At 40.1% G+C, this 24,412-nt stretch overlaps 1 protein-coding gene across 5 annotated transcripts in view; it reads left to right on the top strand.

Moving 5' to 3' along the window:
- Nucleotides 1-24,412, top strand: part of OSBPL1A (oxysterol binding protein like 1A) — a 107,696-nt gene that overhangs the window by 47,083 nt on the left and 36,201 nt on the right. For all 5 annotated transcript variants that reach the window (XM_090039828.1, XM_090039826.1, XM_090039824.1 and 2 more), the window contains one exon: nucleotides 23,762-23,924. In XM_090039828.1, coding sequence (XP_089895954.1) covers nucleotides 23,762-23,924 — 163 coding nt within the window. The remainder of the gene's footprint in view (nucleotides 1-23,761; nucleotides 23,925-24,412) is intronic.

Below are 24,412 nucleotides of genomic sequence, written 5' to 3'. Positions count from 1 at the left end.
TGATTCAAGCGGGAAAGAGGACCCCCCCCCCCCAAACACGCACACTCCTTCCCTATCCCCTGCTTTACAAACCGGATGTTTTCGTGCATTCACTTCCCCCAGGGAGGGAGCTGGCTGTGGCTTCTGCTGCTTCACAGCAGTCCCTGACCTTGAGCCAGGTTTAACGCCCTTCCACCCAACGCTGGGTTTTGCTGTGGTCTCGACAAGGGTGCGGAGCCATCTCGAGGCTGTCATGTCTCTGCAGGAAGCCGGTGGCTAAAAGGATCCACCCTAAACTTCCCCTACATCTCAACCAGGGACCCAGGGCTCCGGGGGTGGGGGCGGTGAGATCCTGGCAAGGGGGTGCAGGTGCCATGAAGCAGTAGCACCATTAGATGTGGAAGTGTGATTCACAAGATTAAAGCCAGAGGTTTCAAGTTAAATCCAGAGTGTTTTAAAATAATTCAGACCTGCTGTGATCTTTCCAAGTTCTTTGCAACGGAAAACTAGCTCTTATTTTCAAAGAAGAGGGAAAACTTAAGAGGTGGTGTTTTCCACAGGATGCCTTGTCTGTCAAAATTGAATTGCTGCCCTAGGTGCTTTTGGTTTCAGGCTTCTCAAGGGGTATATTTCTCTAAGGGGTATATTCATAAGCTGGTTTAGAAGTGGCTTTTGGTTTTGTTTGTTTATTTTTTCTGTTGGTGGGGCTGGGGTTGAGTGTTTGAGCTTCACAGTTTTCTGAGTTACTGTAGTGAATGAAACTGGACTAAAGGAAAAAATATCAGTTTTGCTTAAGTTGGCTTTTGTTTGCATCTTGCATCAGAAGATTGCAGCAGAGTGCATGTCTACTGTGAAGTTTCTAAATTTCTACTTCTTTATGTTCTGTGGTGGCTTTGGCAACAGGCAAGTTGCCACTTCTTACTGATTGTGGATTTAAAATTGATAACTAAAGTAGGCACTTTTTTTTTTTTTTTTTTAATTTGCCAGAACTTCTTTTCACTCTGACCTAGGTAATTTTCAGAAGTAAAACTTTTTAATGAACACCTGTAAGAAATTCCCAGAGTCGACAATTTGGGGAAATGCAGGATTATTTGATTTGAGCACAGTAAAACTGAAGTAATCTGGTCTTGCAGTGTAGATGCTGTAGGACAATGCATCTCTTTTGTCTTCTGAGAAATCTTAAGTTTCTTCAGAGTCCAGTGCAATATCTCAAACTTGGACAACTATCCCCAAGGTGTAATATATATTCCACTGTCCTTGCATGTATTTTTTGGCGAGTCTTGTTCATATACATACACTTTTTTGGGTTTGATCTTAGTATTTTTGCAGTATTATGGTGGTAGAAGGCCACTGGTCTGCAGATTTGCTTACTTCTAAGTCTCCTTAGATTACACTGGAAATGTCAACTAGGCACAAGGTTAGTTATATCATGAATATTTACCACAATCTTCCTCCTGTCTTTTAAAAAATGCCGCATGCTTTTTAAGGCACAGGGCTTCCTATGTTTACAAAGCACCTGCTATAGGAATGTCCATCTTGTGACCTAGGAGCCAAAATTATGATGTTAAGGTGACAGTTAGTTTACATTTTAGACTGTCAACTTGTTACCCTGTGGACTCTTTTAAATATAGTGGTTTTTTTAATGACCCCACTGGTACAGGCAGATAATGGAGTCTGCTTCCTACCACCTAAGGAGAAACTCTGATATGAGCTCTTGGATAAACTGCATGAAGGTATAGATAGGGACTGCTTAGCAGTTCTTCCTTGGCCTCTAAACTGCATTGCAGGAAAGTATGGAGAATGCTTTTAGTTGCTATATTGCCTGCCAGGCTGTGTGGGAGGCTAGGGAGAGAAGGATAACCATCTTGGCCTTAAAGTGCAAAAGGTGCCTCCCCTTTCCCACCCCACCAGGGTATTTTAGATGTAGAACAGTGATTCCCAACTTGTGTGCTGGAACACCCTGGAGTGTCCTGAGATCCTTCAAAGGGTGTTCTGGGGTGTCGCACAATGTTACCACTGTTAGGTGTGCAAACATGATTCATGAGATTTAAACCCAGAACTTTCAAATAGGAATCCAGAGCATTAAAAACATTCTGACCTGTTGTGATTTTTCTGTGTTGTTCGTAACTGAAATATTGCTCAGTTGTTCGTTGGTTTTGTTTGTTTTGTGGGGGGTGGTTTTGAGTGCAGAGAAAAAGGGGTGGGGGGAAGAGTGTGAACAATCAGAATTGGCATTTTTCTGAAGTATGCCATGAGTCTAACAAGTTTGAAAAATGCTGATGTAGGAAGAGAGTAGCTGGAAACCAGCAACCAGGTTGTTTTATGATTCCCTGGCCTACATTTCAGCAGCATAAACACTGATCTACTTATCCCCACTGGTTGCCATTCCCAAAGGAATTAAACCCTTTGGGGAAAGTAACAGATTATGCTGCACTGTTGTCATTCCCTCTTCCACCATCTGTAGTCCCTTCCAGCCCTACTTGTATCCCATGGAGAAGTCACGGTGGGTGAGGGGGATGATGCTGACCAGTTTCTTACACCTGTGGTAGACTTGCAGGTTACTTGTGCTCCCATCTCTGCTGCTGTGCTCAGGAGGTAGAAAAGAACAGGATCAAGAAAGTGTCTTATAGTTTATGGCCCCTCAAATGCTTTTGTGGTATTTAACTTTGGCCCAAAGTCTAACCCTTACCCCCAAATATAAAATTAAATACTGAATTGTCAAAGTGGGTTTTCATCTGAACTAGGACATGTATATAAAAGCAGGGACATACCCACATTTGTGATTGTGCAGATTTTGTTGAAACTGCAAAATTGGGTGATCTCCACAAAATCTGTTTGGGGCGGGGGGTGGATGACGCTTAGTAAAAAAATAAAAAATGCTGGCTCCCCAGTGGGATCCAGCAGTCTTCCCAGCTGTGCAGCCTACCTGGGTGAAGGAGGGAGGGAGCTGTAAGCAAAAAGGTTAATGCCCCTGCCTCTTGCCACTGATTAGCTGAGAGGGCTTTCTGTCATGGAGCCCTACCCCCCTCCACCAGTCAGTGGTGAAGGACGGGGCCATATGACAGACAACCCTCTACCAATCAGCAGCACGGCCACTGAGGCCCCTTGGCCAGTCGAGGCATGGGAGGGCCCTAGCCGCTAAGCCTCAAATGCCAGCTGGCTCCATGATCCGCTGGTGAAATCAGCTGGCCACCTCCTTCTGAGTTGTGTTAGACCCCTACTATAAATACTTTCCCATACAAATAACATTCTGAGAAGTGAACAGTTGAAAATCCAACTGTTCTTCCAAAGTTGTGTTGGGACCTTATTCCATGTCACTAAGTGAAATAAATTGAGTGTCATGGTTAGTGGACTGCCATTAAACTGGGATTTGTCTTCCGCAAAAATGCGGTTACACCATTACACAGTCCCTTTTGCCAGTTCACATACTTATCTGGTAACAGTGGTTTTCTTTTTCTTGAAGCATACATCCTGTTTCCTGTGTAACAAATAAAACCAAAAGCATGTTTTCATCCGGATGAATGCCCCCTTATGGGATAAAGTTGGCATAATAGTATCAATTTAAACCAAGGTGGAGTGTATCATGGGGTGATGCATGTGCTTGGTTCTCCAATACTGTTCAGCTAAAGAGAGATGAGACGCCTTCTTGTCAGCCTATACCTCGTAGCAGTAGTATCCAAAGGCTCCTGGCATAGTTGGGATGTTTTTGTTGTGTTTGGAGATGATATTGGATAACACTGTTCCTGTGTCAGATCCTCTCGCCTCTGCCCTTTCACAATTAAGTGAGGGGAAAATGGTATTGTGTGTGAGCAGGATGGTGAGGATGAAGGTAATGACTGCACAAGGCTACATTTCAACCAAGTTGTTATATAACCCTGGATTTTGATGGTACAATGTACACTGTTCTCCCCTTGCTATATACTTCAAGTTGTTTTCGTCTCAGTTGTCTGGTGGTGTAGGATGCTAGGTATGGGGTGGTGAGGACCCTCTTCTCCATGAAGTCCAGACGAGGGACTCCAGTAACCCCATTTCTTGGGTAGTAGAGAAGTAATGTTAATTTTCCCAAATCTGCCTGTTGTGGGATTTGAGAGAGCCAGCTGAAAGCAGACCATCCTAGTAACTGGACTGTCTGGCTAGGGGCCTATTAACATGTGCTTGCATTCAGAAACATGTTCATATTCCTTAATACCTTGTTCTCTTTTTAATCAAAATGCTTTTATACAAAAGTCTTGTCTAATCAAGCCTCACATGCCATAGCACCACAGAAGTGGAAAAAAATTAAGCTTTGAAGCATTTCTTGAAATGTATTTATATTGAATTCTGGGGATAGATTCATTATGCTGATAAGCCCAAGGCCAGAAGCACCTCTGGGAAGCTTGGCTTGATATGATAATTGGCAGTGCATACAAATTTACTTTTATAACTCGCAAATGCAGCACAATCATCAGAAAGCTGTTTTTTCCTTTTGGGAGGTAAAGCTATCATTTTATAATATACTGTTGCTTTTGTAAGCCCTCTAGGCAAATATTGTATGGTGTCTAGGACAATGGGGTCTAGGCCTCCTCAAGGAAAGGCTCTTGGACACATGTATTTTGTTTTGATAGCTGAAAGTTCAAACTAATCAAACCATTGAATTTCTAAACAAAATCTTCTTTTTGCTTTCTTTGAAAGGATATGTTTTCCTTCTCATCAAACTATGACTGTGACTAGTTACGTAGCCAGGATGCAATTCTGCTGTTGTGTTCCACTAACCTATGAAACATCAGAATGAGGGTAGTCCTTTAGCCCCTCAGCAAATGAAACAGCTACTTACTATTGCATATCCTAGAGAGTGGCTTAGTGTGGTTAGAGTAGGGCTTATTAATTTTATATTATGTTCTTAAACAGACTTGTGCCATTAATTTCTAATTATTACACTATTTCACATGGGACCTTGGAGTGAAGCTGCATCCATTAGCAGATAGAATAATCTTGGCTTAAAGCAGTTCTTGGCTAGAACCCCAGAACTAACCTTAAAGTTTATGCATAGCTGTGAGGACATAAAGCGCAAACATAAATACTTAATGGAATGTGTGTTCTTGGGGTTTGGGGGGTTTTTTGAGAATATATTCCCACAACTGAAGAAAAATGGTTCATAGAATCTCCTACTACTTCAGAGTGGATTTTTAGCCCAGAAAAGGAACTTTGCAGGGATTTGAGGGAGGGAGCAGAATGCAAACCATAAATGCGATGCTTCTTTACCACCTTTTCTGGGAGTGACTTTTCTTTGATGTCCTAAAAAGCAAGCTGGAAAGGGCATTGTGCAATTCTACATCATGAAACTAGGCAAGATTGACAGACCTGTTTCTTTGCTCAGTTTAGGAAACTGGAATAACTTAAAATGAATATCAGTTGTTTTGGAATATAGACTAGAACTCTTAAGGATACTATTTGGAACCAAGTTCCAAAAGTTGTGTAACTTACACTAGACTTTCTGATCAGAGTATTTTTGGTTAAGAAATGCAAATATTCAAGACATGAAATAGGCTTAAAGTAAAAACAGAATAAGCTTAAGGCTACACCTCTGCAGATGTTTCTTTCTGATATTGCTGTCAGTGCATGTTTGCTTATACATGTTTTGGAGAGTAAACACTATTTTTAGCAAGTAGTGAATGTTTTGACTTCAGTAAATATCTAGCTAGTTTTAAGGAGGAATCATTTGGTTTCCTTTCTTGACCTTCAGTTGAAACCTATTTTTATTTTTATTTTTTTTAATAATGCTGTCTGTCTTGTAGAGCTAATAGAACTGTCTTTTGAGAAATTTAATACTGGATGAAGAAAGTAAGTTTTCATCTTTTTCCAACTTCGGAGGTTGGAAAGTAGTTGAGCAGTTACAATATCAATAACTTTCTAATACAGGCTTTTTCCCCTTCTGCAAGTATCGCTGAGAGCTTTTTAAGCTACATGGCTAAATTTGGTGCTGATAACTTTTAAGATCTTGCTAAGTTTTTAGTGTAGAATTTTCAAAAAAAAAGCTTTGATTTATGTCTTTATGACATGCAAACTGAGAACTGATAAAACATATTTACTCTCCTTACAAAGACTTGGTTAGTATTCAGATAGCACTTTCTCAAATGCAGAAGGGTTTTTCTTTCCTCTCCCCTCCTTGCCCTGTTGACACTATGTACTTGGCTTAGTCACACTTGGTTTCTCTGACATCAGTTCTTGAGCTTTCAATAGAGAATGTGTACTATATCCTACCGTGGTATCCTAACACAACTTGTAAATATTATAACACATAAGTGGAAAATGAGTATTGTTAGTCCTACCCTTGGTGCTTGGTCCAAAATAACAGCAGGGATTTACATGTATGGTATAACTTCTTCAAAGGCAATAGCATGTACAAGGTGTCAGTAGGTATGGAATCTAGCCTGTTATCTACTTTTGCTCGCACTTTCCACAGTAAGATCTTGCTGTCCCTTTGTCATTCTCTGAATACAATTAGACTTGAAGCCCTTTGTATTTTAAAAACCTAACTCTAAAAATTCTGTTAATGGTCTTGGCAAATAATTGCCCTGTTTTGAGGAAACCTTCATACACCTAATCCTGAGTCAGTGTAACTATTTTTGAAGAATCATTGGTAAATATAGCAACATGTAAATTATGGGGGATTGGAGGAAAACCGTGACAGTTTTATGTTTACTATAGGTAAAGTACAGAAGCTGTGAATTGCAATACCTATTTCTGTAAAGGACGCTTACTATTAACTTCACTTGTAAAAACCATTTTACAGTAGTAATTTTGTGAATAAGGGTAACTTGCATCAAGAGGGCAGGTGCCCACACTTGTAGGTTCTGTTTGTTAATGCCTCTCACAACAGTCTCTTACACTGTGTAAAAGCCAAAGGGAGAACATGGCTGTTAGTAAGCTACTGATCTGTTGAATATATTCTCATTATTTTATGACTACCCCCTCTGCCTCTGATGTATTTAAATACTCAAGCATTTGAATTTGGTGAGAGTAAATGGGAGGGTGCAACAGAGCAGTCCTTGGCTTGGAGAAAGTAGGCGTGGACTGAGGAATGCAGGGTAGAAGGCAGGGAAGGGGAGTGAGCTGGGGGTGTACCTGGGACTAATGCCTATCCAGTGTTCTGTGCTGCCAACCTTTTTTCCTTTTTCATATCCTAACCCGCAGATGCAGCCCGAAGGCCAAACACTGACTTACACACTGCAGCATGCATGTACTTTTTTAGAGGTAGCTTAGATACGTCTGTGAAAACTGTCCTGCAGACTGTTCAGCATTAAAGATGAGGATGTCAATTATTATGGAAAAAACAAAGAAGAATCCCAGCAACCTTTTACTTGTATATTACTGCTTACCTCCAAAGTCTTCCAGAAAGATTGAACTACCTGGGATACTTTTTTAGAATGAAAACACTTGTAGCCAGGCCATGGGGCATAAAAGGTGCCAACCAAAAGAGCCTTTTGGATGCTGTTTAGAGGGGAAATGTGGGACTTGACATGGAGGATGTAACAGCAGTATGAGAAGGATAGGAGGATGCCCTGAGAGTGGTGTTTGTACTTCAAGTGATATTTGACAGACTGGGAAGGATTCAGGATTCAGATGTGTGGTTTGACAGTGTGAGGATGAGAATTACATATGAGAATAAAATCTGTAGGGTAAAAAACTAGCTCCCATGCACTTGCAATGCTGCTTTCCAACTCGGGCTTTTAGCAAGACCAACAGTTGTGGAGATGGCTGTGTGGTGTCAGAGCTACTTGAATAGAACTGTTATAAAAACTGCTGGTTTTTGCTTTAAAAGTACCCTTCATGTCTTGTTCAAACAGTATCTTGCCAGATGAAAGTGACCAACCCAGGGTGAAGAACTGATTTTATTTGATTTGGACAAGAATTGTGACGCAAACAGTAAACATCTATCCCTGATCAGTCCTAGCTCTACTTTGTCTCTAGATATTTCATTCAGACTAAAAACTAACATTTGCTCTCAGCCATTTTACTAGAGTTCTTTATGGCTTCAGTGGAAATGGCAGAGAAATTAGTAGAACCTGATAAAGGGGGAAATGGTGTGTTCGGGGGGGGGGGGTTACTCTACTTTATGGCCCTTTTATAGGTTACATTACTTGGGACTACCTGGAAGCATTGTAAATGGGGGTGGGGGGTTTGGTTAATGCCTTGTAACTTCTTATCAGGAATAGACCCAATTTTTCAAGCAGCTCTCTAGATTTCCTGCCTTGGCTTCTACAGTTAGTTGTCCTTTCAGAGCATCTGCTTTGTGTGGCTGAAAGTGATGCATATTTTATTTTGAAACTGTCCCAAATGTCAGAGTGAATCGAAAATGAACAGGAATAATCCTGGGCGTCCACAAGATGGAAGCCAATATTTCATTTAAGTAGTCTCATAAAGTGTAGAGGTATAGAGTCTTACTATATGTGCATAGCTTACAGATAGTATTAGTGCTACTAATATTCCTATTTACAGGGACAGTGAATTAATTGCATTCTTGAAATGTGCTGAACAGGGAGGAAGGTGTTTGTTCTTGTGAAGTCCATAGAAGAGGTGCTTATCCAAGAGGTGGTTTATTAATAAATAGGATTTGAGCAAAAGGCTAATTCTACAATTACTAAACAAATACTAGACCATGCAAGTTAAAGGTGTAGTCATAGCCCTTGATGTTGGCTTATAGGTTCATAGATATGGGGTCGGAAGGGACCTTGCGCATCTTCTAGTCTGACCCTCCCCCCTGTCCTGGGCAGGAGGGAACTGGGCTCAAATGACCCCAGCTAGGTAATTGTCAAGCCTCCTCTTCAAAGACCCCCAAGGTAGGAGCCAGCACTACTTCCCTTGGAAGTTGGTTCCGGATCCTAGCCACCCTGACTGAAGTAGTGCCTTCTAATGTCTAGTCTGAACCTACTCTCTAACAGCTTATGGCTGTTTATTCCTTGTTCACTCCGGGAGACACTTGGAGGGGGGACAAGGTCTCTCCCATTCCCCGCTGGTCCTCCCTAGTAAGTTTGTAGATGGCCACCAGGTCCCCTCTCAGCCTTCTCTTGTAAAGGCTGAACAGGTTAAGGTCCAGTAGCCTCTCCTCGTAGAGTCTGCCCTGCTGTCCCTGGATCATGCGAGTTGGACCCTCTTGATACTGTCCACATCCCTCCTGAAGTGCAGCACCCAGAACTGAATCCAGTACTCCAACTGCACCCCAACCAGTGTCAAATAGAGGGGGAGGATCATCTCCTTGACCTTGCTTGTGATGCATCTGTGGATGTATGACAAGGTGCAGTTAGCCCTACTGTGACCGTATCCTCACATTGGTGTCCCATGTTAACCTTTGAGTCAGTGATGACTCCATTAGAGTACAGGCAGTCCTTGACTTAATGTTTTGAGTTGCAACATTCCATACTTACAATGTTTTGTAAATTGACACCCTGTTTCAACTTTCTGATGTCAGTTTTGACTTTACAACGCTTGATCTGACCTGATGCCATGCCAGTGAACAAGTTTGCTGCATTGCCCCTGTCCCTGGAGAACATCTGTCCAAACTTCCTTGGACACTTTTTCTTTAAGATAGCAGACAAGACTCCAGAAAAACATGCAGCCAAGACTCCTGAGAAGACGCCAGCCAAGAACCCTTCAAAAAGTCCAGCAAAATCACCTTGAAGTCCTTACAAATCAATATGATTACTGTTTATAATAGAGATATATTACTGTAGCTATATTATTTATCTATAATTGATTGAGTACAAAATTCTGGGTATTTTTGGTGAAAATAGGGTATCGGGTCTTGATTCAGGAACCAATCCCCCATTTATAACATTGTTTCCTATGTGAAAATCGGTTCTGAGTTGCAACATTTTGACTTAAGACATGGCTTTCAGGAACCAATTGTGTCATAAGTCTGAGGACTGCCTGTACTCATAAATTACCGATGGCGTTAATTAGGATAGGAAGGAATGTTTTTATGTGCAAATCAGAGTTTATGGTTACTTTGGAACTTCCTCCCCTTTTAGTTTTTTTCACTTATTTTAGTTGCTCATTGGTAACCCAGACCGTAAAACAACCCTGTCACAAATATGGTTGCTAAAACTTAACAAATGCAGTGACACACCTGTTTTGGGTTCTTAAGTACCACTTTTTTGAAGCTAATGTGATGCAGGGGAAAAATTTCCATTGGCAAATAACCTGCGCATCCTTCCCAGTAAAGAGCTATTTCAGTGCCACTGAAGTAGCCAAAAAAGTAGATGAGGAGTAGTTTGAGATACAGTTCTGTTGCTGCTTGTCTTTTCATGTCTCTGCAAATACTTCCAGACAAATCCATTCAGTAACACTTAGCATTCAGGTAAGCCTTGTGCAGAAAACATCTGCACGTGACAGAGAGAAGCAAGTTTATAGAAGTGAAAGAGAAACCCTTGGGGATAAGAATATATATATTTACTAAAAATATATTTTATATATTTACTAAAAATTTATTTACTAATTTTTATATATATAAATAAAAAAAATGCATGCAGTCTGATTTATCCAGTGTTTTATCTAGGGAAGGTATGTGCTCTTGAAGCCTTTTGCAGTGTAGTAGTAGTTCTTAAGTTTTACTAATTGAGAATAGGAGTTGAAGTTAGTCTTACCTATAAAGTAATAATTGGAGGGAGTGCTTCAACATCCACACTTTCATTTGTTTGCATTAGATATTGAAATATCTCCTATTGATTTGGATCCATGGCATTTTCAGTTAGCTTAGCATTTGGGTTCTAAACCATGAAACTATTTTTCTCTCTTAAACTACAAATAATTCTATGCATAATGCACTCAAAGTTACGTATTTATTTCCCTTGGAGAGAACATACATTGCTTGGTTCTAAAACAGACCTTGAATATTCCTTTATATGGTAAAACAGAAATAATGCTTCATCAGTATAGTAGTGAGTGTGTGAAAGCAGCAGCCTGTTTTTGCTAGAACTATATTAGTTTCATGAGCCTGGAAAGACTTGCAGCAAATCTGACCCAGGCAGCACTGAGATGTAGAGGACTCCAGTAAAATAGTTTTATGTTGGATGGAAAACTAACCCCTTTCCTGGGCTGTTATTCTGTGTATTCGACTTGGACTCTTTCAGCCTACGTTTTAAAACTCGGCCTTTAACAACTTGCATTACACTTGCCTCTTAAGTTAAACAGAGATGAAGGTGAAGAAGAAAGCTTTTGAAAGGGAGAATTTAACTGAAAAGATTTGAGCCTCTTAAACTCTAGCACAGGGTAGTGAAACCCAAAACTGATTTTAGTTTCTGACTTGAAGTGGAACTTTCTATTTAATAGAGTAACATTTTTCCAAACCTCTTTTTAAAGTCTGGCTTATGCCAATGAAGTATGGTGAAAGAGAACTTCCTGTGACTTAGCAAAAATGTCTGATTTAAAACCAGTAAGTTGTCATAGAAACAGATAACTTCTAAATGCCTTCGAACCAAAACCTTTATAAGTGTATGACAAATGAACCACATATGCCATATAGGTTTTTGGAACAGTTTTTAAAACGGAACCATCCTATATAAATTTAAAAAAAAAAAAAAATGTATGAGGCAATACCTAAAACAGGGTAGCCTTGACCCAGTAGTGGTTAGTTCACACTTGGATGCATCTGTACTATATATGTATGTGTTTGTGTGTATAGAAAAGCTGGCATTTGAAATGTGTACATATTTTTCAGCTTTCAGATGCCAACCTCTTGATATACAGCGCCACATGAAGAAAGGAAGACTGTCCGCAGTATAAATTGTAATGGTGGCAAAATGTGGTTTTGTTGTGTTTTGTTGGTTTGCATGTTTTTTGTTTTTGTTTTTTTGTTTGTAGCTTGTAGCAGTGGTGGTTTTAATTCCCAAAGCTATACTGAGAACAGGGGTGATGTAAAAAGAGATTTTGGCATGGGCTCCAGTAAACTTGAATAAACTTCGTATTAATTTCAGCTCAAAATAGCACCTTATACTAAATTGAAAAGGACAGCATTGAAGGACTATTTTTATTTAAATGAGTGGGGGTTTTTTTGTTTTTTTTGGCTAACTGGTATATAATGAGATTGCATGGAGTAGTGGTATAGTGCCCTATGAAATCGGCCTACTTCCACTTTTTTTTATTCAACCCTAAATTGGGACTCTTGTATCTGGCTGAAATTTTCATGTTGCTGCTGTGTCCACTAAATAAATACAATGTGGGTGTTTCTACATGAGATGCTAAATGTGCATTGAACTAATTCTACTGTGCATTAGTGCTTCACAGAAAAAGTATGCTAATGTGCATTAGATGGTCTACTACACATTTAGCATCGCTAAAAAAACATTCATCTCTGCTAATGCATAGTAGCACTGATTTACAGCACAGTGATTAAACTTAATGTGCTGTAATTATGGTGCATTAATGAATGTGTAGATGTGCCTTGTAAAAGTGGTTTTTTCTGTGAACTCTTCTATTACGCTGGTATTGGAACATAATCATGCTTCCCCTTTAGAGTGGTCTCGTCTGCTTATCTCAGCTGAAATTAGTCATGTGCGAATAGCTCAAAGCTATATAGGGTTTATGTAAAATGTAACATCTTAAATGCTTTGGAGCTAACTTCACATGTGCTTCCAATGGCTCTCATGGCTATGGTATGCCCTTCTCGACCAGCTGCAACTCATTCAGCCAGTTGAGCTTGTGTTTTGGTAAATCAAGGTATCATGGTAAAGCAGGTGGAAACAATATCAGTATATGATTTCCAGAGGCAGATGGAAGGGAAAATCTAAGGTGGGAGTTGTTTCTCAAAGTAGTTTTGTTTGTATCCCAATCAAGGCTATGGCAGACTGATTCAGAAACTACTTGCAAGAAAGTGGAAAGCTTTTATATAATGAACATTTGGATCTTTTGTTTCAAAGTGTTGGCTATGTAAAGATACGAGTCTTGTGAACTGCTGCTTATTAGTGTCTCTGTCAGCTCCTTTTGAAGCCTGTGCAGTCTTACTGGCCTGTAGATAAGATTGTATGTGTATAGATTATTTAAGGCATCTACATTTTAGTTCCTACTGGCTTAGAAATTGGATGGCATTACAGAAAGATTTTTGGTTTAAGATGAACTCTTCTAGCACCCAAGTGTGGGAAGGGAATAAATGGGATTTTTGCTTGTTGAGTTGCATTATTTCGCTGGGTTTGAGTAAAGTATCCTGGGCAGGATATGGTGAGCTAACCCTAAATGTATAGTGTTGATTGACCAGACTTCTGTGATGCAGACTGATGCCCTCTTATAATAAAGTAACATTTTACTTGTCAACAGTGCGCTCAGCTTACCTTCTTGATCAACCACTCAACATTTTGCTTTGTATTTAACAATATTAGCAAAAGCATAAGTTTCTAGCAAGTGCTGTTTTCATTTATTTGATAAATGTGTCTAAAATAAATGGTGAATGTTATCAAAGAGGAGCAGGCATCTCTGAGCCGGAAACTACTCAAAAACAAAGAAGGGCAACACAACACTATGGAAAATTGTGGGGTTTTTTTGCATTTTCTCATCCAGTACACCAGATTAAATTACAGAGATTACTTACTGTGTCTTATCTGTCTTGCTTTGGCAAGGGCAAAGGCCTTAATAAGACAATATTGTAGTTGTGGTGCCTTTTGTAATACAGCTGTATGACCTTTTGCAGGAAGTCGGGTACTATGCTTTGAAATGTGCTAGTTCGAGATCGCATCAAGCCTGAAATGGTCCTTCTCTTCTAGAGAAGCAGGGTGTTTGGTGATTTTCCTTTTATTGAACCAGCTGCGTAATTGAGAGAGAGTAGCAGATTTGTAGGCACAAAGTTCCCTTCCTCAAATCTGCAGGGGGGAAAAAAGCAGGTATAGCCTGAAGCTAAATACAAGTTAAAAAAACAACACGTTCTCTTTAGAAAGCAACTAAAATATTTTTGTGACTCTAATGGATGGTTAGTAAGAAGATTAGGACTGTTGGGGCTTATTGCAGCAAATATTTTATCGCTGCTTTATTTAACCCCCTTTGTTTTGAAGACTGTCAAGTCTCTTCCCCACCCCCCTCCTCCATTTTAGTCTTTCTCCAGACTAAATAATCCATGTCCTTCCAGCTCGCTCTTCTAAATCATGTTTCTTAGACCTCCAATCATCTTTAGTCCCTAGATTGGTTTTCCTAATTTGTTTAATCTTTCCTGAAGTGTAGTACCCAGAACTGACACAGTACTCCAGGTGGATTTTCACCAGCGTTTAATAAGGCAGAAGAGTTGCTTCCCTTGACTTGCAAGTCACATTCCTGTTAGTGCGGCCCACTATGCTATTGGCTTTTTTGCAGCAAAATCACATGGTTGACTTGTATGCAGCTTGTGGTCCACTCAGCTCCCAGGTCTGTCTCTGCATTGCTGCAAACCAGTTATGACTTCGTCAAGTCCTTCTAAATGTGTGGCACTTTCAAAACTATGCTGCTGAAACTAACTGTAACTGAACTTGAATGAACAAACCTATATAATTCTACTTGCACGCAAATGTCTAAATATAGATGCTGTACAGAAGTAGAATAACAAATTTGCTCAGTACTAGTTCAAACTGGCAGTGACAAAGAAATGGATTATGCACAGACTAGCGCTAGGGGAAATAATGGTCTGTATTGTGCTAATAGCAAAGGCTGCCATTGTGTGGGCTTATTTCTGTGTTGTGATAAGCTGCTGGTGTACATGTTACAAATTTCTCTGCAATCAGAGGATGACTTTAACTGCAGTACTAATATTTTCTTTTCAGGTTTTCTTATTTGCTAAATAACGTGGAGTGAGGGAAAGAATTTCTTATGTTGATTTCTGGTGTTCTCTGAATTAATAGCTTTTATGTAATTTTATGTTTGATAATATGACTAGAGCTGGTTGCAGTGCTTAATTAAAAAAAAAAAAAAAAAAAAAGGGGTTTTTAAATATACTTAGTCTTGTTTTCCACAAAACCATCTTTCAGGTTTTTTGCCTGGAAGGTCTAATTTTGATAACATGTTCTTTTTGTACAAGCTTCCTTGTGGTTTTTAATGAGTGGAAGAAGTATTATGAAAAACCTCCTTTATATGCCTTAAAGAATATTATTCTTTATAAGCTGTGATTTGTGTGTGTGTGTGTATAAAAATAAAAACCAAAACTAAGTTCCAAGTTGCTTTAAGTTCCAATGCTGATTTTTTTTTTTTTTTTTTGTCCGGAGGGCTTGTCTTTTGCATACTACTTAATGATGTCTGCAGGAACATCTGATTTTTTTTTTTTTTTTTTTTTTTTTTTCCTCTGTAAGTTGCGTTCTGGTCCTCATCAGATGTCTGTCAGGTGAAACAGCCAACTACTTGAAAGACTGATTAGAGCTTTTGGCATGGTCACCTAGGCAAAATTCCTTAACTGTGAAAGACAATCCAATGGTGTGTAACAATGGGTAGAGCCATTGCCCTTCATGGGCCCAGATCTTAATTGTGTCTTGATCATTTTGCAGTCTGAAGCTACAGAGACCTGACCCTGCAAGCTTGTTGTAAGCATTTGCAGAGTAGACATCTGCAAGAGAGAAGAGCTGTTTTGAGAACAATACAGTCGCGAGTAAACTTAGACTGGAAGCTAAAAGAAGGCTTCTGAGAATTAGAGTGGTGTTCTGGAATGGCCTTTCTGACCAAAGGGGGAGGATGTGCAAAGAGTCTGAATTGCATCAAGATGCAGTTTGACAAGTTTATGAAAAAGGATAGTATTTATAATACAGTGGTATCAAGCATATGGTCCTGGAGCTGTTTGGCCTGTGAGTCTCCCAGAAGGGCTGGGAATTTTGGGATGGGGTCTGCGGCCAAATACCAAGTGACAGCCTCAATGGACATGTGTTGGCAGCAGGGGACAAGAGACTGCTGTGTTAGCCCCCACACCACCGTTTGCCCTGCTGTCTGGATGTAGCCTATGAGGAGCAGGTATGTTCGACAACCCTGGTATAATAAATAGGTGTTTCCTGAAACCTGTGGACAAGTACTTCATTTGGTATGCAAATAATGGGATTTAATTTTGTTACAGGAGGTTTCTAGGAATCCCACGCTTCGGAGGTTCTGTTAGTTGCCTATAAGGGACAAGAAAGAAATGTTTTTATCCCTTATGTATCAAATGTATTTGATTTGCTGAGGGGAAGGAGGGGAATTGTTTTTCCCCCTCCCTCTTTCTTCTGAATGTTGAAAATTGGCCACAGCTACAGGAGGGATTTTAGTGCTTCTACTAGTACTTAAAAAAAACAAACAAGCATACAAACCTTGGGTGCTTGGAAAGTGCTGATCATGTAGCAAGTGTCAAACTAAGCACCAGACTTTTGGGTTGGAACTGAATTTTTCCCCAAGCCAGGTGATGCATGGGTTTTTGCCTTGTTCTGTAGCATGTGATCTGTTTTATAGGATTACCCAAGCACATATATAAAAGTAGAATTTTATTAAATTTTAAGCAGGGTGGGAAACAATTGGAAGGGACCTCAGGGAGTTATTGGATCCAGTTTCCTGGTCAAGATAGGCTCGTCCCTGTCAAAACCATTCCAGATAAATATTTGTCTAACCTACTCTTACAGACTCCCTATGATATACTGTGGAGACTCCAAGTAGGATGTTTCAATGTGTAGCCATCTTCATAGTGAGGAAGTTCTGCCTAATGTCCAACTTAAACTTCTCCGTGTTGAGATTTTCATCACCATTTACTGCTCATCTTCTCCCTTGCGGCTGTAGAGAACAGGCTTTCACCATCCTTCTCTTTATAACAGCCCTTCAGGTATTTGAAGATTTGTCAGCCTCCCCCCCCCATCTTTTTCTCTTTTCCCATAAATTATGCGTATTAAACGTCAATAATTTTCTTGTTTTCTCTCTGCTTGACTTCCCTGCCCCCCCTTCCCAAATTTGTCTCTTTGGTTTTTTGTTTTTTTTGGTTTTTTGTTTTTTTGAAGTAGATATAGTATTCCCAAGTGAGGCCTTCCGCACTAGTGCAGTGGAAAATCACTTCTCTTGACTTGCAAGCAACACTTCTGTTAATACAACCCAGTCTGCTGTTAAGGTTTGTTTTTTGTGGTTTCTGCAACACTGATCACACTGACTCTCATTTGCTTTGTGGTCCACTATAATTCCCAGGTCCTCTTTCTGCATTACTTCAGCCTAGTTACTCATGCTACAGTTTGTACATTTGGTTGTTCTGTCTTAAGTGCAGAACTTTCCACTTGTCTTTAGTTAATTTTACTTGATTAATTTGGGACCACGTTTTCCGAATTGGCAGATGATTCTGAATCTTAATCCTGTCCTCCAAAGTATCTGCAATACCACACAGTTTGAGTGAGTTCTGCAAATTGGATAACTGTCCACATAATCCTTTTTTTGAGGCATTTAATGAAGATAAGCAAAAGCTCTGGCACCCATGGGGAATGGGGGGTGCTGGTTACCTGAGGCATCTTTGCCTGCTTCCCGCTGCGTCCAGTGCGTCAGTATGCTGGGGGACAGACACCCTCCCCTGTACAATCCCATTGGATTAAAAATGTTGGATTGTGAACTTTTATTAATTAAATTTGTAAACTACTAATGTATCAATAAATTTGCCATGGCCTGGAGTGGAACTCGGCAAAACTGGAAGTAGGACTTTTACTGTGTTTAACAGTATTGAACCCAGGACAGACCCCTGGGGTCTGTCAGAAGTTTCAATACCTCCTCAAGTACTCCTTCCAGTTGGACATTGAACCCTTGACTCCTTTGAGCTTCATGGCGAGGCCAGGCTTCTTTGTATTCTTTGCCCTGGGCTGAAACGGGGCTGGAGCAGTGACTGCTTGTAAGCAGCAGAGAGGCAGGCACTAGTGCAGGGAGGTGGCAGGAGAGGAGAGGTGCAGGTGCTGGGGACTGCAAGCACCATTGTGGGGGAGGGTGACAGGTGCCAGGGCATGCAGATGCTGGTGGAAGGGGTTGGGGTTGGGGGTCAGGCTGCCTGCCCCACCCCTGCTGCTGGCTTCCCTGCTGTAGTGGGGGGTGGGGAGGTGCAAACTTTAAGAGAACCCTCCAATAATTAATTCTGTACATTAAATATTTATAACATTTTCCATGTATAGAATCTGATTATTCTGGACTGTCTTTAAATTCAAAGTTGTCTTGGATTTTGATAAATATAGTAAAGAAGGAAAAATGATCTTGCCTAGCTCAGTGACTGCTTTCTTCCTCTTCACCCCTTACCTGCCCCCTGCTTATGGAGACTTGGATAGCTTTAATAGTATAATGGCACTCTTGTTCCTATGGGGATGTTTAAAGGGATATTATGTGGCATGGAAGCTTTGCTAGCATAATTCTGCTAGTATTCATGTTACTACCCATGAAATCTTGGGTACTGTCTGAATTGGGATGAATATCTTTATGTATATTAAACATTTTGGGTAAAGTCAGATTATCTTTGTAAAGTTTCACAGGGAGTAAGTGGCCTAGATAAGAGACTCATCAAAAAGTTCTGTTACGGTAAACCATACTGTGTAAAGTCAGGTATTAAACCTACATTGTCACCTGGGCCTTATGAAGGCAGGTCAGTTTCGGAAACTGAAAGAACAGTGGCTCGCATTAAGCTATTTTTTTCATGTCTTGCCTGATGATTCTGGATTTTTTTCCTTTCGTTGTTGTTGCCCACTTTTACTGATCAATGCCTCTCTTGATATGCAGTACTCTTTTTTTTTTTATAAGGCTGCTTGTAGCTGTAGTAGTATGTCATTTCAGTGAACGTTTGTATTGACTATTGAACATCCAGTGGTGAATGTTTTTCTGTCCTGGAAGTATGTCACTTAAACTAATTTTAGAAAATTTGAAAAAGCATTCAGTGTCGCATAAGGTTATTATTTTGACTTAGTTAAATTAGGTTGCCTTTTGAGGGGGAAGGGGAATATAGTTTTAAAACAGTCTGAGACCCTACAGGTCTCAGTAAAACAAAACAAAACAAAAACAACAACAAACCAACAAGTGGTGGCTCAAGATTAATCTTCCAGTTAAAATATTCGAGTCTGTGCTAGCTCCTTAAGTACAGCTCCATGTGCGAGCACATGCATGCATGCACATGCATGCTTTCATTTCTTTCTCAAATTGTGCTACACAACTTTATTTTTCATTCTTAAGTTTCTAAAATGCATAGTTACAAAGAACCTATAAAATGATCAATGCAGCTTGGAGGGCAGAATTAGGATTAATCTACTTATTTTATCTCCTGAGAGGCTTAATTTTTTACCTGTGGAAAGATGGGCCTAGAATGGCCTATGGCAGTGGGGACAACTTTTTTGGTGTGGGTGCCACATTTAGTCCTATACTTTGAGTGCTGTTGCCATCCCTTTCCTCTGCCTGATCACTCCTGTGCTTTCTGCTCTTAGTCCTGTGTTCCCTGCCCAATCTGCTGCTTTACCTTCTGCTCCCCACCCTGTTGCAGCTGTGCTGTGCTGCCCCATCCCTTGTCAGTGCTGTACTGACCCCTCCCCTGTCTGCAGTGTGCCAACCAGAGGCTGCCTGTTGTTTGGGATGGCATTCTGAGGCACATGCCACAATCTATGGCAAATGAGAATTTAATGAAATTAGTGTCTACTAGAGATAAAAAGCAGCTGTTGAGAATGTTGGCCCATTTTATCACAAAGGCTGAGCTTAGGGGAAAGAAGGAGAGAACCAAATTTCTGCAAATCGGGAGTAACTTGGCTTGGTATTGCGGAATAATAAGTATATGGACTAGGAATGTTTCTGCTTCTGAAACAGTTGACTTCATTTAAACAACACCTATAAGTTGCAACCAACTGGTAAGGTTTTGTGCAGACCTGAGATTCAGCTTGTCAGAGGCTGCATGGGCTGGGTTTCTTAAAGGTGTCTAGTAGATTTAGGTGCTGAATTCCACCATATACAGATGTTAGCTTGGATATCATGCAAAATTCTGGTAAACGCTCTGAAAACTTTCACAGACTTTTTCATTTTATTGTGATTTCACCTGTATTTGATTCAAAGTTGCAGAATATTTTATTTAATCAGAACTCTGGCCTGTATAACCATTAGAGTGACCATTTTATAGGTATTGTTGAGCTGTGTGGTAGTTCATCAGTTGAGATTGTTGTGATAAGGCAATCAGACTATCAGTTCAGCTAACTCCCTTTAGCTGTGTAGGTTCATCATTGCCCTCTTTAGCGGGCACTGGTTAGATTAATTATAAAACTGATTTTAATTGGTCACCCTTACAACCATGTTATCTAGCACATTTTTTATCCAACAACATATGCTTAGAGGAACTAGTTTGTACTGTTGGGTAATGATGGTTGTATACAAAAGAATTGAATCAACACATGAGATCTGCTTCCTTGACGTGCTACGGCTGTTTTTTCTAGGGTTGTATAAAGCTTCAGTCACCGATTCAATTCTGTGGCCAAATCTAATCCAGAGACCCTTTTAATCTCCGAATCGGAACCCTCCAAATAAATTCAATGATTTGGACATAGGCACAGCTTTTAAATGTTTTTTCTACATACCTCAAGGTACCAGGAGGCTCATGATCACTGAGATGGCGGGGCAGATAGTGTCTCATGGGGTGGGGGGGGTCCCGTGTGCTCGATGGTGGACCTGGAAATGGACCACAAGCACCAGCTCAGCAACTGGTGTCTCCTGGGTTGGGGGGAACCCGGGGTCCCACCCCATGCCCAATTTTGCTAAGCCGCGGAGGGGGGGTTCCCCCACATGTTCAGCAGTGGACTGGAAGTACTTGTGGTCCACTTCCGGGTCCACCACCGAGCATGCGTGACTGAACCTCCTGATTTTATATTTGGATTCAGAGATTTGGCCGCTGAATTGAATTGATGACCAAAACTTCATACAGTCCTAGAAAACAGCTGTAGCATGTCAAGGAAGCAGATCTTCAGATTCAGCCAGATCAAATCAGGACAGTGATCTGAATCAACTAATCAAATCACCATCCCCTGAATCAGGCCAAATCCGAATCAAATATGGCCTGCTTTGCACACCCCTACTGTTTTATTTCTCAGTCTACTTCTTGAAGACTTTTTTTAAATTTCTGTTGGGTTATGGAATGCCTCATAGTACACCTTGCTATTTTGCTTGAACTCGCTTTGACACTAGTAACATTTGTTCTCTAAATGTTATCCCAATGTCTATCTCGATTTAAAAGCAGCCAGTGAATTTTTCTGTGCTACCACAAAGAGAGAGAATAAGCAAGTTCCCAAAAAGGGAATGAGCCATATTTACTTTCATCTAAATGCTGCTCTGTTGAGGATGTTGACTTTAGCAGCTTTGTGGGCAGAAATGCTAATAGTATTCGAGAGAACCTCTGACTATATCATAGATTCTTTTTAATTTCCCTGATGTAGGCAGATGCCTGTGCCCACTCACCTCACAAGATGGATTCTTTCCTCCCCTCTCCATCTGATTTAGAAACTTTTTTTTTTTTAACACAAGGACATCCAGTTTTGGAATTTAACCCTCATTGAGTATTATAATTCTTCTACACTTGAAAGAAAATATCTTAAGTCCTCCTATTTAAACTGCTAATATTATACTTTTATGATAAGAAATTGAAAAGACTGAAAGCTACCAGTATCCAGATAAGTGTTGTACTTAAGTCCTCTGCAACTGCAGAAGCTGGCAGTTTGGAAAACTAACTGTACTTCAAGCTGGGTATTGCCCTTCAAAATGAAAGGTACTCCTTGTGCAATTACAAATCATTTTACATAAATGGCAAGGCAGAAGGAGGATTGTTGAGCAATTTTAAGGCTGACTATCAACAAAAGGAATGCAGCTTGGTTACTTAAAGTAGTATTGTATACCTACTGTTCTTCATTCACTCTCACATCCTTTGCTACAGCAGGAATTGTCATGACATTACAGTGTGACTTCCAGTACTTTATAGGTGCCATTTCCAAAAAGGAATAAGCTAATAGTCACTTGGGGCAGAAATATCAAAACCTCCTGGAGTCTGTTAGGAAGTTTAAACTTTGTTACTTTTAGAGAGATGTGGGGCAGAAAATTTTCCACGGAAAAATTTCCAAAACGGAAAATCTTCCAGGACTTTATTTTTCATGGGAAATTTGTTTGACTATAACATTTAAACCACATTAAGTTTGCTGTATGTAATTTTTTTCCTAATCAAATATTTCAGTGAAAGTACTCATTGCTATTGGGACATAAAATTAACATGGGGGTACTTTTTTAGTTTTGTTTACTAAATACAAATAAAATGCTAAATCAGATCGTGCTCTACTTGGGTCACTGGAAAACATTCTGGAAAACCCACATCTCTGCTTTTTTAATAATCAGCTGCCTTTCGACTACCAGCCTTTAACTTTTGTAAGTTGGGCAAACATCAGTTTTCTTTTTGCGATTAAATGGGGAGTTTCTCTAAATTGTAATTTAACACGTGGAAGCTTTCGCAAAATATAAATGCAGTTGAAGTGTCTATATTAGCTGTGTCCACAACTTTTAAAAATACTCATTCTGAACAAATATGCTGCAGTGTTTGAGACCCAAATACTGTAACACTGGAATGACCTAGCTATAAACCACCAAAGTTAAAATAACTTGACTTTTTTTGCAAACCTTTTGTTGCAAAAAGTAGGGGTGAGTGAATGTAGAGGTTTTTTGGCTTTAACTTAATATTAGCGCGCACATAATTCTTGCTTGCCACATGCTTAAGACTTTCATACAGTTATAACTGCTCAGGCTGTTTTAAGTATTTGCATATCCTACTTAATAAGAAATGGTATGGCTGCAAGGATTTCTGTTAATTAGACTCCAAGAAATGAGTGCGAGGGTCAGGGGAGACCTGTAACAGGGGGAGCTGAAAGCTTTACACTGAGGATAAGGTGGGAAAGGAGAGAATGCAATAGCCTACAGTTGGAAAGAAGGCAGCAGGTGGAGGCATTTGCAGGGGGTGGTGGGACTCTGGGAGGGATCTAAGTGTCATTCTTCTCCCTAATAGGACAAAGGAAATAGGGTTGTAAGGACATGTAGCTGCTTTAGTGCTAGGCTTGGACTTCAGAGAAGATTTAGCTGCATTTGGTAATATTAGTATCAAATATGTTTGTGTGGGCTTTCAAAATTCAGCAAGCATTTGGTGGTTTCTCTTCCCTGTACCTCACCATCTCCTTTCTTGTCAATTTATGGTTATTCTATAAACGGCATACTGTGTTGATGGGGGAGGCATGTTGTATCAGAGGCACATCAGCCCCTTACACTCCTAGATGCCCCCCCCAACTTCTTGCCTCTTTCATTTCCTTTAATGTTATTTGCCTAAAGTAATCCTAAGGATTAAAATGCCTGGACTCAGTTAATTATTTGTTAAATATTTGCAGCTGTACCATTCACATCTGTTCAGCAATGCAATTCAAGTGATACCACTTAACCCAGTTTAGAGCAGGCTCTATATAGATATTTATCCTGCCTGCAAGTAAAATGGGAAAGCATTATTTAAAATGTCATACCTGCTTGTAACTTGAGCTTGTCAAACAGCTGTGCTCTAAATACAGTTGTGGAATATAAAAAAACACTTGGTCTTTTGGTTCCAGAGACTGTCTCAGCATTTTCAACTACTGGAAGGGTGGAAGGCGGGGGGGTGGGGAGGGGGAAAAAGCCATGTGATGGGGACAGAATTAGCTTAATATTGCTCATTAGTCCAGAAGTATCCCCGCTACTTCATATTCTATTGTTTTAAATAACCGGTTCAGAGGCTAAGTAGAATTTATCCTCTAAATAGCTTTGAGCCATACATGCTTGGGAGAGATGAGATCTTATTCATACATATGTCTACTTATAGGTGAGGAATTTGAAACTGGAGCATGAGCAGGAGAAAAACAAGATCTTGTCAGAAGCACTGGAGACACTAGCCACCGAACACCATGAATTAGAACAGTCTCTAGTTAAAGGATCTCCACCACTGAGCATCCTTAGTGAGGATCAGTTCTATGATGCTGTTTCAGGTAAGCAAAATATATCAGAACTTGAGCACACAGCAAATATATATGCTTTTAGTTGGGTCCCTGCCAGCCTTAAAATTTTAGGGCCCAATTCAGAAAGACAATCGCATGCATTAACTTCAACAAGCCTTCTCATGCTTAAGGTTAAGCATGTGTGCAAGAATCTTTCTGGATCTGGACCTGTGCTCAGTTTGTCTGCCAGAAGCAAAGTTTGCAAAACTTTGGGTCTTGAAAAATGTAATCTGCCCCTTCCCCTTAACATTTTTTTCCTATGAAGTAAAATTTACCTCTTTAATTGAGAAGTAAAGCTAAGAAAATGTTACAGCTGACATTTTTAGTGTTGCAAAACTGCTTTCTTTTTGATAAACTAACTACTGCCTAGAACCATAGGTAGTGGGGGTGAATGAGAGTTAGGAAGTGTCAGTTTCTCTTCCTTCCCTGTATGTCAATACAATGATTAATATTTAAATAAACATTTTATTCAAAAACAT

Source organism: Crocodylus siamensis, chromosome 3 (assembly GCF_052110815.1).
Source record: "Crocodylus siamensis isolate JL-2025a chromosome 3, ASM5211081v1, whole genome shotgun sequence".
Lineage (NCBI taxonomy): Eukaryota > Metazoa > Chordata > Crocodylia > Crocodylidae > Crocodylus > Crocodylus siamensis.
This window is presented reverse-complemented; position numbering and strand designations above follow the sequence as displayed.